We start from the raw sequence: 18,961 nt of genomic DNA on the forward strand, positions 1-18,961 counted from the left end.
CTGGCTGCAGGGTGGCCCTGTGGGACAGTGGCAAGAGTCAGTTCAGGCCCTTAGTCCAAGAGGGAACCACATGTGCATCATAACCACCACACGATCCGTGGCAGGGCTTAGAACACAGTCCAGACTCAGGCTTTGGCAAACATTGGCTTTGTTACTGTCTTCCAGCAGGACCCATGCCAAAGTCTGGCATTAAGGTTCCAGAGCCAAGTTATCCACACCCTTGGGCTTTTCCTGCAAGAGAGACAGAGAAGCCCTGTGGGTAACACTCCAAAGCTCTGCCGGAACCCTCTGCAGAAGCCCCTGCCCCTGCCTGTCCCACTTACGAGGCTGCTATGGGAGCTCTCCTTCCTGAGGGACACCCACCCCTTCCCGGGTTCATCATCCCAGGCTCACCTTCCCGGGGCTCACCTTCCGGGGCCTGGGGGAGGGGCTGCAGCAACAGCAGCAGCAGCAGTGAACGACAACCAGTAACAGCAACAACACCACAGTGCCTAGGGACCAGACCGACAGGCATCCAGATGTGGCCCTGCCCCGACACCAGGGTAGAGCCTGGGACCAGGAGCCACACTCACCCACAAATATGAGAAAGACCACAAAGGCGGCGACGTCCCACTCAGACTGGAACAGCTGGCGGCTCTTCAGCCTCCCCAGTACTTCCTCTGCAGTGGCCTCCAGCTCCCGCCCCAGCTCATCAGCAGACCGTCCCATCTCAGCTACCTGGCCCAGCCCCCCAAAGGGCCACCTCAGTCCACGCCTCTCTCAGGTCATCCACAACTTGACCATACCCTAAGATGACCCCGACCCCCCTCTGCCTTCCCCTGCCTTCTGCCCAGTGAGCCCTCCAGCCTCTTCCTCCTCTTCCTATTCCCTCTGCTCCAGACCCAGGAACCTCCTCCCTTCCCTGTCATACCTCTCCACCATCTCCTCCCTGCTAGTCTCTCCTCCCTCCGCTGCTGGCCCTTTCAGCCCCACCCCCACCCCCTGACCCTTACCTAGGCAGCCCACCCACCATCCCTTACCTTCTCTCTCCCTAGCAAGGCTGCTTCCAGTGCCCCACCTGCCTCTAGTGGTGCCCTCTCCCCCAAGCAAGGTAAGTCCCAGGATCCTGGAACTCACACTGCTTCCTGCTTCCGGATCTGCCTGAAACCTTAGCAACCAGCCCCACCCTCAGGGCCTGCTGAGGCTGTAGAACTGGCAAAGGCCAGGGCCCAGCTGACTTAAAAGAAATCATTTAATAGGAACTCACAGTTCCAGAAGTTAAAATCCACAGGGCCTAGGGCCCTTGACCTTGGGACCTCTGACCTTCCCCAGTGAAAGCAGAGCTCACTTTCCCCTGTATTCTGGCACCTGAGGGTCAGATGCTATCTATACTCAGCTGAGACACATGTGGCTGTTTGACTCTTTGTTTTGCTTTTCAAGACAGGATTTCCCTATGTAGCCCTGGCTGTCCTGGAACTCACTCTGTAGACCAGGCTGGCTTCGAACTCACAGAGATCCACCTGCCTCTGCCTCCTGAGTGCTGGGACTAAAGGCGTGTGCCATCACAGCGTGACACCACCACTGCCCAACAGAGCCACTTTTTTTTTTTTTTTTTTAAGATTTATTTTAGGTTCATGAGTGCTTTATCTGCATGTGCACCTGCAGGCCAGAAGAGAGCATCAGATCCCATCCATTACAGACGGTTGTGAGCCACCATCTGGGTGCTGGGATTTGAACTCAGAACCTCTGGAAGAACAGTCAGTGCTGAGCCATCTCTCCAGCCCTGACAACAATTTCTTAGTCATGTGGCTCTTAATTGTTTGCAGAGGGGGAGCGTCCAGTGTTAAGCCCTCACCTTACACAGCCTACACCTGACCTAGCTTATTCACAGAGTGATCCTAAAGAGATGACCTCAAGCTGGGCGGTGGTGGCGCACGCCTTTAATCCCAGCACTCAGGAGGCAGAGGCAGGTGAATCTCTGTGAGTTCGAGGCCAGCCTGGACTACCAAGTGAGTTCCAGGAAAGGCCCAAAGCTACACAGAGAAACCCTGTCTCAAAAAACGAGAGAGAGAGAGAGAGAGAGAGAGAGAGAAGAGAGAGAGAGAGAGAGAAGAGAGAGAGAGAGAGAAGAGAGAGAGAGAGAGAAGAGAGAGAGAGAGAAGAGAGAGAGAGAGAGAAGAGAGAGAGAGAAGAGAGAGAGAGAGAGAGAGAGAGAGAGAGAGAGAGAGAGAGAGAGAGAGAGAGAGAGAGAAGAGAGAGAGAGAGATGATCTCACTCTTCCCAGACTGGGAACATAGAACATACGGTTGGTAGAGTGCCTGGCATGGGCAAGGCCTTGGATTTGACCCCCAGCACCACATAAACTGGGCTTGTAATCCCAGTACTTAGAAGTAAAAAAGTCCAGAAGTTCAAGGTTATCCTCAACTATATTATAAGCTTGAAGCCAGGCTGAGCTACATGAGACCCTGTTTCAAAAAGAATTGATGGCACACACCTGTAATCCCAGCACTCGGGGGGCAGAGGCAGATGGATTTCTGTGAGTTCGAGGCTAGCCTGGTCTACAGGGTGAGCGCCAGGACAGCTAAGGCTACACAGAGGAACCCTGTCTCAAAAAATTTAGAAAAAAAAACTGGGGAGGCCATCAAGATGGCTCAACAGGTAATGAATAGTGCCTGGCAGTAAGCGGAGCAGCTTCGAGTTCAATCCCTGGGACCCACAGGATGGAAGGAGAGGGCTCCTTGTCAAGTTGTCATCTCACCCCCACATGCACACTGTGCCACTTGTGCCCATGCACACATACAGGGCACAATCAGATAGATAGATAGATAGATAGATAGATAGATAGATAGATAGATAGATAGATAGATAGGAACTGGGGCATTGTAACATTAAGCAACTAATGAAAGTCATAATACTCCTGATGGACTCATTTTCCACTGTGATGTACATGCCACAGGCTCAGTGGCTCCAAAGAGGGCATGCAGATCCTCTTGGTTATGTAGGTCAGCCTCCAGTGTGGACTGGCTGGGCTGTGGAGGGAATGGCTAGCTCTTGCTTTTTCTAGCCTGCAAGACCCTGCCAATGTGTGAGTTTAGGCACATCCTCTGATCCCTCTGTTTTAGTAGTCCTATCTGTAAAAGTGAACACGAACTGTGTATCTTCCTCGGTATTTATGTTTGTCTGTCTGTTTATTCTGGAGACAGGGTCTCTCTACATAGCCCTGGCTGTTGTTGAACTCATTGTGTAGAGCAGGCTGTCCTTGAACTAATAAAAGTCCACCACTGGGATTAAAGGTGTGCACCACCAAACCCAGCTTCACAATGTGGGAACTCCATGCCTTGATGATCCCGTGGGATTTTCTCAACAGCGGGATGCTGTGTTAAATTGCTTGTATTGTGACAAAATACCAAAGGAAAAGAAGGAAGGTAAGGTTGACTTTGGCTCATGGTTTTAGTCCCTGGTAGCAATGTCTGTCCTAGTTAGGGTTTCTACGGCTGTGATGAAACACCATGACCAAAGCAACTGGGAAGGAAAGGGCTTATTTGGCTGACATATCCTGAATCACAATCCATTGAGGGAAGCCAAAGCAAGAACTCAAACAGGGCAGGAAAATGATGGGGAGGTCGTGGAGGAGAGCTGCTCACTGGCTTGTTCCTCCTGGCTCAGCCTGCTTTCTGATAGAAGCAGGATCAGCAGCCCAGGGATGGCACCACCCACAATGGGCTGGGCCCTCCTCCATCAATAACTAATTAAGAAATTGCCCTAATACTAGATATAAATAAAGAAAGGACAATCAGACTGCAACCCACAGATCCAGGGAGGCTACCTAGAAGAGGGGACCCTAGGATGACTGTGGCTTATAATAAGTTTTGGTTTTGCCCAATCACTGGGCAAGCTTTAGTGAAACATTTCAATACTAGGATAAGAATTTGTACTGTGCCGGGCGGTGGTGGCGCACGTCTTTAATCCCAGCACTCGGGAGGCAGAGCCAGGCGGATCTCTGTGAGTTCGAGGCCAGCCTGGACTACCAAGTGAGTCCCAGGAAAGGCGCAAAGCTACACAGAGAAACCCTGTCTCAAAAAACCAAAAAAAAAAAAAAAAAAAAAGAATTTGTACTGTATCAAGCTGATAAAAGAAAATGCTGGCAGTACTTTCAGGAGGGGAGGCTAAAATCTTTTTAGATTATGGATTAGCCTATAGAAAAATGTCTGCCATAAATCAAACAGTGAAGGGGAAGATGAATAGAAATCTCACTTACACAACTTAAGTAAAACATAGCTCTCTGAACAGATAAAGATAGGTTTCTTCTGTATCCCAGAATCTAATCAATATTTATATGTATAATTCAGCTATCATTTGGCTTAAAAGGGCTTACTGGGAAATGTTATCATTTATACTATTTTCTACGGAGAAAATATTTTACTGTTTAAAATTTTAAAAAAGAAAAAAGGAAGAAATTGCCCTACAGGCTTGCCTTCAGCCCAATCTTACGGAGGCAATTTTTTCAGTTGAGGGTCCCTCCACTCAGATGGCTTCCTGTGTGAAGTTGACACAAAACTGGCCAACACGGTGCTGTGTCTGAAGACAAGCCAAAGGTGAGGGAGGAGCCCAAGCGGAAGACACCGGCTGGAACCAGGAGAGTGAGATGAGCGTCTGGGGGCAGGCCAAGCCTCACAGCAGTCACCAGGCACAGAGAGTGTGCTAGCCCACTGCCGTGACTGTCCACCTAGGTCACCTGGGAGCAGTGGCTACAACAGAGGCCTGAGCCCTCCCAGAGAATGCCGGTCAGCCCCTCTGGACATACAAACCTTAAGGCTTGCCAAATCAACACCAGGGAACAGGTCAGAAAGGCTCAAGTGTGATGGGTTTGGATAAAAGTAGCCTGGAGCCACTGAGATAGAGGGAGGGGTGAGACGTGGAAGAGAAACTCCTGGCTGCAACTGTAACGAGGAGCACACTCATCTAGCTTGTGAGGCTGTGGATTCCAACCTGCCAAAATAAAGACAATTTTATTTTTATGTGTACAGAGGGAGTGGGAAACCCAGAACTGGAGTTACATATGGTGGTTAAGCCCTCGTGTGGGTGTTGGGGATCAAACCCAAGTCCTCTGGAAGAACGGCATTGCCCTTAACCATTGAGACATCTCTCCGGTCCCAGTTGCCCTCAATTTAATTGCAAGAAAAAGGTTGGGAAATTTTTTTCATTTATTATTTATGAATTTGTTTATTTATTGTGTGTGTCCATGTTTTTGTTGGAGGCAAGACATCCCACAGTGTGTGTGTTGGAGATCGGAGGACAATTCATAGGAGTGGGTTTCCTCCTTCCATGTTTACATAGATTTGGGGGATTGAACTCATATCTTCAGGTTTGGCAACAAGCCCCTTGTGCTGGCTGGTTCTATGTCAACTTGAGGCAGAGTTATCAGAGAAACAGGAACCTCAATTGAAAAGATGCCTCTAAGCCTGGTGGTGGTGTCACACACCTGTAGTCCCAGCATTCGGGAGGCAGAAGCAGGCAGAGCTCTCTGAGTTCAAGGCTAGCCCGGTCTACAGAGTCAGTTCCAGGACAGGCAAGGCTGTTGACACAGAAAAATCCCTGTCTTGAAAAACCACACACACACAAAAGCTTGGGCTGTAGGCAAGCCTGTGGGGTATTTTCTTAATTAGTGGTTAGTGGGAGAGGGCCAGTCTATTGCGGGTGATGCCACCCCTGGGTGAATGGTCCTGGGTTCTATAAGAAAGCAGGTTGAACAAGCCGTAAGCAGCAAGCAGCACCCCTCCATGGCCACTGCATCAGCTCCTTCCCTGCTTGAGTTCTGACTTCCTTTGATGGTGAACTGTGATGTGGAAGCTTATACCCAAAAAAAAAAAAAAAAACCAAACTTTCCTCCCCAGCTTGCTTTCGTCACAGTCGTAGTAACTTTTATCCTCTGAGCCATCTCAACAGCCTGGAAATCTTGGGTTAAATCCAACACAGTCAACCTTGTAGCCTCTCTATGTGCAAACCTTGCTGGTTGGTAACCCCCAGCAATCCAACAGTCTTATACGGGCGCTCCTATGCTAAAGCTCTGCCCCGTCCAGTCCTACTCTCTCATCCAGTGAGGAGGTTACACAACCTCCCGTCCCTGTGGTTTGTAAAGGTGCCCTCATTCTGTCCAGGGAAGGAACGTATCCAGCCACTCTGTACCTGCTGCTGGGAGCTGTGGGTTCTTTGTCTTAGGATCTGGGCCTCTGCCATGTGGCTAGTATGTAGACCAGCCCAACAAAGCTTGTATTACAGAAAGCCCTCCATGTCTAGACTTTTGGCAAGAGTTAGGGGGAAAGCTAAATGCAGTGGTATACACCTGTAATCCTAGCTTCTTGAGACAAGGAGATCAAAGTTCAAGATCACCCTGGTTACATATGAAAATGGGAGCAGCCTGGGTATATGACATTCTGTCTCAAAAGTAAAGCGTTATGTGGCCCACTCAAGAGGGCAGAGTGGCCAGGGCTTTTTATTTATTTTTTGGTTTTCTGAGGCAAGGCTTCTCTGTGTAGCTCTGGCTGTCCTGGAACTTGCTCTGTAGATGAGGCTACCCTCAAACTCAGAGATCTGCCTGCCTCTGCCTCCTGAGTGCTGGGATTAAGGCATGAACCAGCACCGCCTGGCTATTTATTTATGTTTAGCATGTGTGCATACATGTTTATATATGTATGAACGTGTGTGGAAGACAGGTTGACGTCAGAGTCTTCTGCAATCATTTCCCACTTGTGTTTTGAGAAAGGATTTCTCACTGAACCTGGAAGTCCCTGGTTAGACTGGCTGGCTAGTGAGCCCCAGGGATCTGCCTGTCTCTGCCTTCCCAGAGCTGGGACTGCTGCACACATCATCATGCCAGACTTTTCAGATGGATGTTGGGAATCTCAACTCAAATCCCCACGCTTGTGTGATGAACACTTTACGGATCAAGGCACCTCCTCCAGTCCTCCTTCCCTACCCCTTTTTAAAGATTTGCTTTTATTTATTTATTTATTTATTTATTTATTTATTTATTTATTTATTTAGTGTGTGTGTGTGTGTGTGTGTGTGTGTGTGTGTGTGTGTGTGGTGTGGGAGGTGCCATCCCGTGACAGAAGAGGGTGCTGGATCCCCTGAAGCTATAGTTACGTTTGGTTGTGAGTGGTCTGCCATGGGTATTGGGAACCAAAGTTGGTCCTCTGCAAAAGCAAAAAGTGCCCTTTAAAAAAAATATGTGTGTGTGCATATTATATATATATATATATATATATATATATATATATATATATATATATATAAAATTCTACATGTTGGATATTTTGCCTGTATACATGTCTGTGCACCATATGCATGAAATGCCCTAGGAGGCCAAAGAGGTTGTCAGATCCCCTGGATCCATGTGGGTGCTGGGGATCAAACTTGGGTCTCACTGGTCTAACTGATGAGCCATCTCTGCAGTCCCACCCATACTTTTTCTTTCTTTCTTTCTTTTTTCCTTCCTTCCTTTCTTTCTTTCTTTTTTTTTTTTTTTTTGAGACAGGATCTAACTGGGTAGATGAAGACGGCTTCAATATTCTCCTGCCTCAGCCTCTCAAGTGCTGGGATTTCAGCTGTGTTCCACCATGCCCCTCTTGTCATTTGAAACATACTGGTATAGGACAGACCCCTGTAAACAGGAAACAGAAGGAACAGACGGTCTGCTGCTCTGGCTCAGCTGCTTCCTCCATGTGTGACCTTGAACTTCAGGCTTTACTCTCTTATCTGAAACCTGAGATGAAAACCGTGACTTCATAGGCTGCAGATTATCCCAGGGCTCCCCAGTAGGTAGCTGTCCCGAGACAGGTTTACCCCTGGGGTGCCAGCTTCTAGGCAGTGGATCTCCACCCACAGTTCCTGGACACAAAGCTAAAGCATGGACTTGGAAGTGGAAACCGACTTTCATCAACCCAGAGTCTTGGTGAGGGTGCTGCCTAGCGCCCGGGCTCCCATCTCTAGCTGGGGTCCTGTGTGATGAGGTCAGGGCCACTGCCTGGTGTTAGGGTTTAAAGGCTCAGGGTGAAGCAACAGGTCCCTGGCCTTAGCCCCTCCTGCCTGAGGGGGAGGGGGCAGATCACAGGAAGGAGGAAGAAGGAAGGAGGCCTAGATTCTGTGGCTAACTGCCAGCCCTCCCCTCCCCCTCAGCGCACCCCAGGGCCTGCCAGCTGCTCTCAGCTCCCACAAGGGACTCATTCACCAGGTGCCGCACCAGCCAGCTTCTTTTTCTCTGTGTCCTCTGCGGCTGCCCACTGGTGCCTGCGCACTGCAGCAGCTGCCCCCCCAATTCCTGTTCCCGTGTGTGTGTGTGTGTGTGTGTGTGTGTGTGTGTGTGTGTGTGTGTCCTTCGTTCAAGATCTGTCCCTATCACGTCTTCTAACTCTGCTCTTTGTCCCCCTGGGGAAAGCGAAGGATCTATTCCTAAGCCCCTTCCCCAATTCCCCAAGTTCCCTGTTGCGATATGAACAGCCCAGTCCCCCCCGACTGTGGCTCTTTAAGGACTCCAGTCCAGCCACAAACACTAGGGTCTGAGTGGGAAGATCATTGTCAAGAGTAGGGGAAGGTAGATTTCTGAGACAAGAGTGTCTCAGGATGCAGACTCAGTCTCCCCAGTCTCCCCAGCCTGGGGTCATGAAAACTCAGTCTGACCGGGGGTATAGAGCATAACCAGGAACAACACACTCAGTTATGGTTTGGAAGCCAGAACTCCAGCCAGGTATGGTGGTAAACACCTATAATCCCAGCATTTGGGAACAGAGGCAGGGAGATTGCCACGAACTCAAGACTGTCCTGACCTGAGCTACATAGGGAGTTCCAGATTGGCCTAAACAACAGTGTAAAACTGAGGGGTGGCGGCAGGATGGGCCAGGATGTAGCTTAACTGGAAGAGTGCTTGTCTAGTGTGCATGAAGGCCTGGGTTCAATTCCCAGCAAAATTTAAAATCTGGGCATGGTGGTACATATCTGTAATCCTTGCACTTTGGAGGTGGAGGCAGGAGGATTAGGAGTTCAATGTCATCTTTAGCTCCAGAGTAGATGGAGGTCAGCCAAAAGAAAAGTCTACTCAGAATAGCCCCTCTGAGCCCCAGCCCTAGCAACACAACATTTCTCTCCAAAACTTCCCCAGCAACAGACACCACTGTATCCTCAGCCCCATGGAGGAGAGGCGATCGCCCTCTCCCTGCTCTTCAAGGCCCTCCAGCCCCATGACCCCACCCTGTGAGATGCTTGGATCTGTGGGCATTGAGGCTGTGTTAGACCAGCTGAGGATCAAGGCCATGAAGACCGGGTTCGAGTTCAACATCATGGTAGTTGGTGAGTTAGGGGCAGAGGTAGAGAGGAGAAGATGAAAGAAGACTCCATGGGCGTGGTCCCTCACCTGCGCTGGACTCAGTCTTCCACACTGACCCACCAGCTCACACAAGAGTTGCAATTAAATCTGTGAGAGGTGTTGAGTCATTCGACGCAAAACCACCCATAAGTGGATTACCCAGCCAAGGGTAATCATGGGTGTGGGTCCTTCCAGACACAGTGACCATGAATGACCTCACTGTACTGACAGTGCTTATGCAGTAGATGACTCAGAACCCCCGAAGTGGAGGACAGAACCAATTCCCAAGAGTTGTCTTCTTATCTCCCTGCACACACACACACACACACACACACACACACACACACACACACTATGAGATATATATATATCCTAGCATATATACCTTGGCCACTATGTTCTGTATCTCCCAGGGCAGAGTGGGCTGGGCAAGTCCACCATGGTGAACACGCTGTTCAAGTCCAAAGTGTGGCAGTCAAGTCTACCCAACCTGGAGGTACCCATGCCACAAACATTGGAGCTGCACTCCATGACTCACGGTGAGTGGCCCTCCCTGCCCCCACAGGCCCCGCCAGGGCTGTAGTCTTCCATCTCTCTCCCTCCGCAGTGATCGAGGAGAAGGGCCTAAAGCTGAAGCTGACAGTGACAGATACACCTGGCTTTGGAGACCAGATCAACAATGACAAGTGGTGGGTCCTGGGGTGTGCAGCCCCTGTCCCACAAGGTCTGTGAAAAGCCACCCTGGAGGGGCCTGTCATCTGTCTGTGTCACCTGGGAGACTCATTTTCCTATACCCACCTCACCCTCCAAAGTTGAAGAGAGCTGAGTATGTACGGGTCTCAGCCAGCGGTCTGGTACACAGTTGGTGCTCAATTAAAGCACCAGAAATCTGTACTTCTGTAATCCCTGCATTCTGGCAGTTGAAGCAGAAGAATCATGAGTTCAAAGCCAGCCTGAGCAATGTGTCAAGACTCTTATCTCAAAACAGAAAGTGAGGACAGGGCTGAGCACAGAGCTTAGTGTTATAGTTCAGCATTAGAATGCTAGCACACCATGAGCAGGGTCTGGGGTCAATCTCCAAGAGCAGAAGCAGTCAGGCAGTCTGGTGGAGTGTTGTGCTGACAGAAGCCCGGAGTAGGAAGGCCCCAGCAGAGGACTGGACAGATGGTCCCTTTGGTGAAGTGCTTGCCTTGAAAGCTGAGCTTATCCCCAGAACCCACGTGGGAAGAAGAAAAAAAAAAAGCCAAGCATGGCAGTGCATCCCTGAGGTCCTACTGCTGGGGAGGCAGAGACGGGGTCCTGTGAGCCCCAGGTCACTGAAAAGATCTTCTCTCCACATACAAGGTGAAGTCGGGCAGCACCTGCCTTTTGCTTGTTTGTTGTTTTTGAGACAGGGTCTCACTGTGTAGCCCTGGCTGTCCTGGAACTCACTGTGTAGACCAGACTGGCCTCCAACTCACAGAGATCCACCTGTCTCTGCCTCCCAAGTCCTGGGATTAAAGGTGTGCCCTACCACTGCCCAGCTGACCACCTCTTTTTTTTTTTAATAGTTTATTTATTTTTTAGTTTTTCGAGACAGGGTTTCTCTGTGTAGCTTTGGCGCCTTTCCTGGAACTCTCTCTGTAGCCCAGGCTGGCCTCAAACTCACAGAGATCCGCCTGCCTCTGCCTCCTGCATGTTGGGGTTAAAGGCGTGTGCCACCACCACCTTGTTTATTTGTATTTATGTACATTGGTACTTTGCCTGCATGCATGTCTGTGTGAGGGTGTCTGATTCCTCTGGAACAGGAGTTATGGACAGTTATGAGTCACCATGTGGGTGCTGGGAATTGAACCCGGGTCCTCTGGAGGAGTAGACAGTGCTCTTAACCACTGAGTCATCTCTCCAGCCCCCATGGCAACTCTTATAAAGAAAAAACATTTAATTGGGGTGGCTTACATTTTCAGAGGTTTAGTCCATTATCATTATGATGCGACATGGCAGCATGCAGGCAGACATGGTGCTGGAGAAGTAGCTGAGAGTCCTACATCTTGACCTCTAGGCAACAGGAAGTGGTCTGGGACACTGGGCATGGCTTGAGCATATATGAGCCCTCAAGCCCACCCCCACAGTGACATACTTCCTACAGCGAGGCCACACCTACTGCAACAAATCCACACCCCCTAACAGTGCCATTTCCTATGAGCTTATGGGGGCCAGTCACATTCAAATTACCACAGCCATGCAAGTGAAACACACATAAAATAAGATAATTCCAAGTCAGGCATAGCTGTATGGTAGAGAGCAACTAAGGAAGAGAGCCAAGAGCGACCTCTGACCTCCACACAGGTACACACACACACACACACACACACACACACACACACACACACAGACTCTTGCAGCTACCAGGTGAGAACCAGTGGTGTCTTGGACCATGCTGATGACCAATTGTCACTTAATGACCACCAAGCAAATTTTATATACATATAATATATATGATATAGATACTAGGATATATATGTGTTAGTGCTAGAGAATGAACTTAAGACTTGGTACATGTTAGCAAACACTGAATGATATCCCCAGCTCCAGATTTTATGTTTTCTCTTGAGACTTGATTTCCCTAAATTATCCAGGCTGGCTTCGAACTTATAACCCTGCTGCCTTAGTTTCTTGAGTAGCTGGGATGACAAGCCTGTGGCACCAGGCCCAACCAATAAGTGCTATCACTGTGCTCGCTTTATGAACAGGGAAGCTTAGACCTCAAGTGAAGAGAGGCAGAGGTTTCTGTGTGTCCCTGAGAATGTAGATAGACCACCCAGAGACCAGAAAGTAGTGAGTCCTGGGGGATGGCACTGAGGGGACGTCTCTGCCCCAGCTGGGACCCGATCCTGAGCTACATCAACCAACAGTACGAGCAGTATCTTCAGGAGGAGCTCCTCATCACCCGGCAGCGCCACATCCCCGACACGCGTGTGCACTGCTGTGTGTACTTTGTGCCACCCACGGGCCACTGGTGAGGTGACCCACTGGCTGCGGGAGGGCCACTTGACGGTTGGGAGCTTCGGGTTGACTTTTGTACCTCACTCATCCATCCACCACCCGCTACCGTCACTGCCCTGTCCCGGGCAGCCTTCGGCCCCTGGACATTGAGTTCCTGCGGCGGCTGTGCCGGACTGTGAATGTGGTGCCCGTGATCGCCCGGGCTGACAGCCTGACCATTGAAGAGCGAGATGCCTTCAGGAGCAGGGTGATCTGGGTGCCCAAGGTGGAGCTGGGTCAGTGTGCAGAGCAGAATGAATGGTGTGCTGAGATCACTTGTGCTTGGTTCCCCAGATCCAGCAAAACCTGAAAACTCACTGCATCGATGTGTACCCGCAGAAATGTTTCGATGAGGATGTCAATGACCAGCTCCTTAACAGTAAGATCCGGGTAAGGTGCCTTAGACGGTGCAGAAGGCCAGTGACACTAAGGCCATCTGATTTCCTTCCCACTCACTCATCCTTTCCATCTGAAAACCGATCTCTTTCTGCAATTTCAGGAAATGTATGTACATAGTTAAAGATTCTTCATCTGCTCACAAATTCAAAGCGAGCAAGAAATGGCTCTCCTCAGAGAACCCACAGAGTGGGAAGAAATGTCCGTCAGCCACGGCTTTACTGGGCTGACACTCTGATAGATAAAGAACCTTACTGCTCAACAGTAGAGATAACCAGATCTTAAAACGGACGGGGGAACTAGACACGGTGGGACACAGCTCTCACGTGAGCTCATGCACACGCACACACAGACACGGTGGGCTACAGCTCTCACGTGGTGACTGTGTGGTGTCCAGGTGGTGACTGTGTGGTGTCCAGGTGGTGACTGTGTGGGTGTCCAGGTGGTGACTGTGTGGGTGTCCAGGTGGTGACTGTGTGGGTGTCCAGGTGGTGACTGTGTGGGTGTCCAGGTGGTGACTGTGTGGGTGTCCAGGTGGTGACTGTGTGGTGTCCAGGTGGACATATTCTAGGTTCTTTGGGCCAGGCAGTCTCTGGTGCAACTACTGAACCCTGCAGTGTGGCCTGAGAGCACCCCCAGAGGAGAGAAAACAAATGGGCTTTTGTAGCCAAAAAAAAAAAATCGTGTTTGTAGAGTGTGTGGAGGCTCTGACCTTGGTCCCCATCACCACAGAAGAGAAACATCCCCGGTCCTTGGGTTGTAGTTCAGAGGTAAAGCACATGCCCAGTGTGCACGAGGCCCCGATTTTTATCTCCAGCGTTCCAAACAATAATAATAAAATCAAATATTTTAAGTTGATGAAGAACATGGCGGTGCACTGGAGAGGTGGAGGCAGGAGGATCAGAAGTTCAAGCTCATCCTTGGCTGTGTACTCAGTTCAAGGCCAATCTGAGATACATGTGATCCTGTCTCAGAAAACAAATTTTTAAAATTCAAAGAATAGGGGCTGGCGAGAAGTCTAAATGGTTAGTGGTGCTTGCTTCAAGCTGAGTGACTTAAGTTCAATCCCTGAGACTCACATGGTGGAAAAGGGAACCACTTCCCACAAGTGGTCCTCTGACCTCCACACAAGATCTCCCTCTCTCTCTCTCTCTCTCTCTCTCTCTCTCTCTCTCTCTCACACACACACACACACACACACACACACACACACACACACACAGGACCTAGAGAAATGTCTCAAAGGTTAGGAGACTGGATTCTTTTCCAGAAGACTCAAGTTCTGTTCCCAGCACTCAGGTCCAGCAACTCACAATCACCTATAACTCAGCTCAGGGGATCCAATACCATCACATGCAATCACATATACATACCTATACAAACACACACATGTACAGAATTCAAAATAATATTTTGAATCTTTTTAAAAATTTTTATTATTTATTTATGTGTATATATGTGTGTCTGTGCATGTGCCCAAAAAGGTGAGAAAGTCAACTCCCTGAATTCCAGGCAGTTGTGAACTGCCTGATGTGAGCGCTGGGAATCGAACTTGAGTCCTCTGCAAGAACATGTGCTCTTAACAACTGAGGCTGCCTTTAGCCTACTGGCTATGGGTGGGTTAGGACTTCTGCTGGTCTTTTTTGTGTTGAACATACAGATTGCAAGCCCAGCGCCACTTTGAGATCTTTGGCAGCAGTTAACTCTGCAGCTCACACACGATTGAGCCTGTATGATAATGAGTATTAAGAGACGGGTAATGCCTGGGGGGCGCTCACCAACCTAAGACAGAGCGCCTGTGTAGCTTAGGCAGGTGTCTCCATGACGGGTAAGGTGACCTGCTGACGTCCCACATAACCTAAGCCAGAAGCTCATTTTTTTTTTTTTTTTTTTTTTTAAAGATTTATTTATTTATTACGCATACAGTGTTCTGCCTGCATGTTTTGCCGGCAGGCCAGAAGAGGGCACCAGATCTTATTGTAGATGGTTGTGAGCCACCATGTGGTTGCTGGGAATTGAACTCAGAACCTTTGGAAGAGCAGCCAGTAGTACTCTTAACCACTGAGCCATCTCTCCAGCCCCAGAAGCTCATTTTTTAGTAAAAGGGGGACCTGTAGGGTCCTGGCCCCCGTTTGGGTAACTGTTGCCTTGCTTGCTGACCTTGACCTTGATATCCTCCCTATGCTAATTCCCTGCTGGGTTCCACCCTCCCGAACGCTTAAGGGAAGTTCCTTGTCTGTGTATCCTGCATAATGGGCTTAACAGTTTAGATGCAAGATTGTAAAACATCAGTAGTGAACTTCTGCCCTCCGGGTTTCTCCCATTGTGCTGTAAGCCTGTATTTAAGACCTCCTCCCTCCTTCAATAAATGACATTTGGCATTAAAAAAAAAAAAACTGAGCCATTTCTCCAGCCCCTGTTTTTAAATCTTTAAAAATAAATGCATAAATGTAATTTCAGGGCTGGAGAGATGGCTCAGAGGTTAAGAGCACCGACTGCTCTTCAAGAGGTCCTGAGTTCAATTCCCAGCACCCACATGGTGGCTCACAACCATCTGTAATGAGATCTGGCGCCCTCTTCTGTGTACATAATAAATAAATAAAAATAAAAAAAATGTAATTTCAAAAAATCAAAGCCAAGCATGGTCGCACACACCTTTAATCCCAGCCCTTGGAAGGTAGAGATAGGAGGGTCGCTGTGAGTTCAAGTTCAGCCTGGTCTACAGAGCGAGTTAAAGAACAACTAAGGCTACCCAGGAAGACTCTGTCTATAAAAATAAATAACTTTTAATTTAAATAATAAATTAAAAATATTTGTTTAGGTTTATGATGGAGCTGTTGAGATGGCTCAGTGGGTTAAAGTGTTTGCCACCAAGCTTAATGACCTGAGTTCCATCCTCAGGACTCGCACGGCAGAAGGAGATAACCAACTCTCCCAAACTGTCCTTTGACAATGTATCATGTACCCACACATGTATATACATGCACACACACACACACACACACACACACACATACACACACACACAAATGAAAACTAAATGTAATTAAAATTTTAAGTAAACTCCTACTTATCATGAGAGATTTGTTATTGTTTGGTTGGGTTTTTTTTTTTTTTTTTTTTTGGTTTTTCGAGACAGGGTTTCTCTGTGTAGCTTTGCGCCTTTCCTGGAACTCACTTGGTAGCCCAGGCTGGCCTCAAACTCACAGAGATCCACCAGCCTCTGCCTGCCGAGTGCTGGGATTAAAGGCGTGCGCCACCACCGCCTGCCCGGCTGGTTGGTTGGTTTTTGAGCCATGGTCTATCTACATAGCCCTGGGTGTCCTGGAACTCACTATAGACCAGGTTGACCTCAAACTCATAGAGATCCCCCTGCCTCTGCTTCCCAAGGACTGGGATTAAAGGTGTGTGCCACCATGCCCATCCTTATGAGATATTCTTTTTTCTTTTTCTTTTCTTTTCTTTTTTTTTTTGGTTTTTTTTTTTTTTTCGAGACAAGGTTTCTCTGTGTAGCTTTGTGCCTTTCCTGGAACTCACTTGGTAGTCCAGGCTGGCCTCGAACTCACAGAGATCCTCCTGGCTCTGCCTCCCGAGTGCTGGGATTAAAGGCGTGTGCCACCACCGCCCGGGGGAGATATTCTTAAAAGTTTAAAGAAAACACGAGGTGGTCAGTTCAATTTGGCCATTAGTTACAAGGGGTCAGTCCCTGCTATATACAGTTCCTATTTAGTCCCTGATTATAACTGTCTCCTTCCTAAGTAAGATATTTGATATTACCAACATTATATTACATTATATTCTCTCTCTCTCTCTCTCTCTCTCTCTCTCTCTGTGTGTGTGTGTGTGTGTGTGTGTGTGTGTATGTGTGAATTCACACTGGGGAATCAAACACAGGGTCTTGTTCATGCTAATCTCTGAGCCACACCCTTCCCCCCCCAGGACTATATAATTAATGCGGAGTTAACAACAACACCATTTCCTTGGGTTACGCTGCTAACACTTAACTATGCTAGGCACATCACCATTGGTGAACAGCCCTGCACTAGCATCATCTGTGCCCCCATTTTGTAGAGGTGAGGGTAGCATGAGTTCCATGGTATATTGCGACTTCCTAGTTTCATGTGCCTGCCTCCTGCCTCAGTTTCTTCTCCTCTGTCTCTTAGGAGCAGATCCCTTTTGCTGTGGTCGGGGCTGATCGAGAGCACCTGGTGAATGGGAGATGTGTCCTGGGCCGGAAGACCAAATGGGGCATCATTGAAGGTAAGTTTGGGGACGTGGTAGCATGCAGTGCATATGGGGATGTAGGCATCCCCTACATCCATAGCTTCTTCCCACCCCTTGCCTGGCAGCTGCCCACACCTAGAAGGCAACCTTGAGCTTGCCAAAATTTAATGTAGCCCCTCCATGTGCATGGAAGTAGGATTTCCTCCTACCTCAGCTCCCTGATTTATTATTATCATTATTAAAAACACATGGAGCCAAGCATGGTGGCACACTTGTAACCCTAGCACAGGGAGGTCCTGGAGACAGGAGGATCAGAAGTCTAAGGGCATCCTTGGCTTCATAGCAAGTTTGAGGCCAACCTGGTCTATCTGGGACCCTGCCTCAAAAAGAAAAAAAAGAAACATGAATTTTGTCTTTGGTGAATGCTGTATTCAACAGTTTAGCAACTATTTGTAGGAGCCAGGCCCCAGAGATAAATGAATAAATAAATGAATGAATGAACCGGGGAGGAAGAGGTGGTAGGGCAGGGCAGTGGCAGGTCTCAGAAGGCACTGTATCATGTAGCAGCTGTGTACTCCGTATGTACTGCGAGTGCAGAGTTGTGTTAGGCCCCATGTCTTGCAGTGGAGAACATGGCACACTGTGAGTTTCTTCTCCTGAGAGACCTGCTCATCCGGTGAGGTGTGGGGTACCTGGCATTCGGGTGGCTGAAAGGGGGGTCTGGGACCATCCTGGCCTAGGCTGACTTGCCTCCTGTCATTCAGCTCCCATCTCCAGGACCTGAAGGACATCACCCACAATGTCCACTATGAGAACTACCGGGTCCTCAGACTCAATGAGAGCCACCTGCTGCCCCGAGGGCCGGGCTGGGTGAACCTGGCCCCAGCCTCCCCAGGACAGCTGATGTCCGCTGGACCAGGGAAGGCCCGAAAGCGAGCTCCCAAGGATTCCAGGGAAGATGAGTGCTGAGTGGCCATGGCCCCTGGCCTGCTAGGCTTCACTACTCCTCAGCAGCCAGCCCCCAACACAGACCCAGTACTAGAGCATCTATGAGAAGCCGATGTTACTTTGTACAAAAAGCTGTGCTTTGACAACTAAAGGCTTTGTAAATGAGTCCTCTGAGCCAGTCTGATAGAAAAATATGATTCTTGGGGCTGTGGATGTGGCTCAGTTGGTAGAATGATTGACGTGCCCAGAGCCCTGGGTTTGATCTCCAGCACCACGTAAAGCCAGCAGAGTGCACATCTTCAATCCTAGCACTCTGGAGGAAGAAACAGGATAAGAAATTCAAGGTTCAGTGGCTCATTGGTCTAGGGGTGTGATTCTCCCGTACCGTGTGAGAGGTTCCTGGTTCATATCCAGAATGAGCCCAACTTTTGAGTAGTAAATTCTCATTGAAAAAAGAATCCAAGTTGGGCAGTGGAAGCACACGCCTTTAATCCCAGCACTTGGGAAGCAAAGGCAGGGGACTCTCTGAGTTCAAGGCCATCCTGGTCTACAGATCAAGTTCCAAGACAGCCAACACTACACAGAGAAGCCTTATCTCGGAAAAATAAAAAATAAAAATAAAAAGAATAAAGAACACACACACAAGAAATTCAAAGTTATCCTCAACTAAATAGCCAATCTGAAGCTATCCTGGGCTGCAGTACTGTGTGTGTGTGTGTGTGTGTGTGTGTGTGTGTGTGTGTGTGTGTGTATTCTTGGACTGAGGATGTAGTTCAGTAGAACAGTACTTACCTTAGAATATGGTAAATATGCTGGGTGATGGTGGCACATGCCTTTAATCCTAGCACTCTGGAGGCAAAGGCAGATCTCTGAGTTTGAGGCCAGCCTGGTCTAGAGAAAAAGTCCAGCACAGCTAGGGCTACCCAGAAAAACACTGTCTCAAAACACCAAACCAAGCAAAATATGATAAATAAAGCAGGGTGGTGGTAACACACACCTTTAGTGCCAGCCCTGGAGGGAGTTGGGGGG

At 48.9% G+C, this 18,961-nt stretch overlaps 2 protein-coding genes across 3 annotated transcripts; one reads left to right on the forward strand and one right to left on the reverse strand.

The window, feature by feature from the left end:
* Positions 1 to 71: 71 nt before the first annotated feature.
* Positions 72 to 1,134, reverse strand: Smim22 (small integral membrane protein 22). Its single transcript, XM_059270062.1, has 4 exons — positions 1,020 to 1,134; positions 573 to 717; positions 409 to 491; positions 72 to 231 (listed from the first exon to the last, which is right to left on the reverse strand). Exons 2-4 carry the CDS (start codon positions 706 to 708, stop codon positions 190 to 192), a joined length of 261 nt encoding a protein of 86 aa, XP_059126045.1. The 5' UTR covers positions 709 to 717; positions 1,020 to 1,134; the 3' UTR covers positions 72 to 189.
* Positions 1,135 to 8,085: 6,951 nt separating this feature from the next.
* Positions 8,086 to 18,097, forward strand: Septin12 (septin 12). 2 transcript variants are annotated; one of them, XM_059270063.1, is made up of 10 exons: positions 8,086 to 8,212; positions 9,137 to 9,324; positions 9,754 to 9,879; positions 9,948 to 10,029; positions 12,201 to 12,338; positions 12,455 to 12,572; positions 12,659 to 12,754; positions 16,924 to 17,020; positions 17,609 to 17,660; positions 17,749 to 18,097. In XM_059270063.1, the coding sequence occupies exons 2-10, from the start codon at positions 9,165 to 9,167 to the stop codon at positions 17,951 to 17,953; spliced, it is 1,074 nt and encodes a 357-aa protein (XP_059126046.1). In that variant the 5' UTR covers positions 8,086 to 8,212; positions 9,137 to 9,164; the 3' UTR covers positions 17,954 to 18,097. The 2 variants fall into 2 exon arrangements, with proteins under 2 accessions (XP_059126046.1, XP_059126047.1); XM_059270064.1 differs by lacking the exon at positions 17,609 to 17,660 and having other exon boundaries at positions 17,749 to 17,894.
* The last annotated feature ends 864 nt before the right edge of the window (positions 18,098 to 18,961 follow it).

This window comes from Peromyscus eremicus, chromosome 8a (genome assembly GCF_949786415.1).
Source record: "Peromyscus eremicus chromosome 8a, PerEre_H2_v1, whole genome shotgun sequence".
In the NCBI taxonomy this organism is placed as follows: Eukaryota; Metazoa; Chordata; class Mammalia; order Rodentia; family Cricetidae; genus Peromyscus; species Peromyscus eremicus.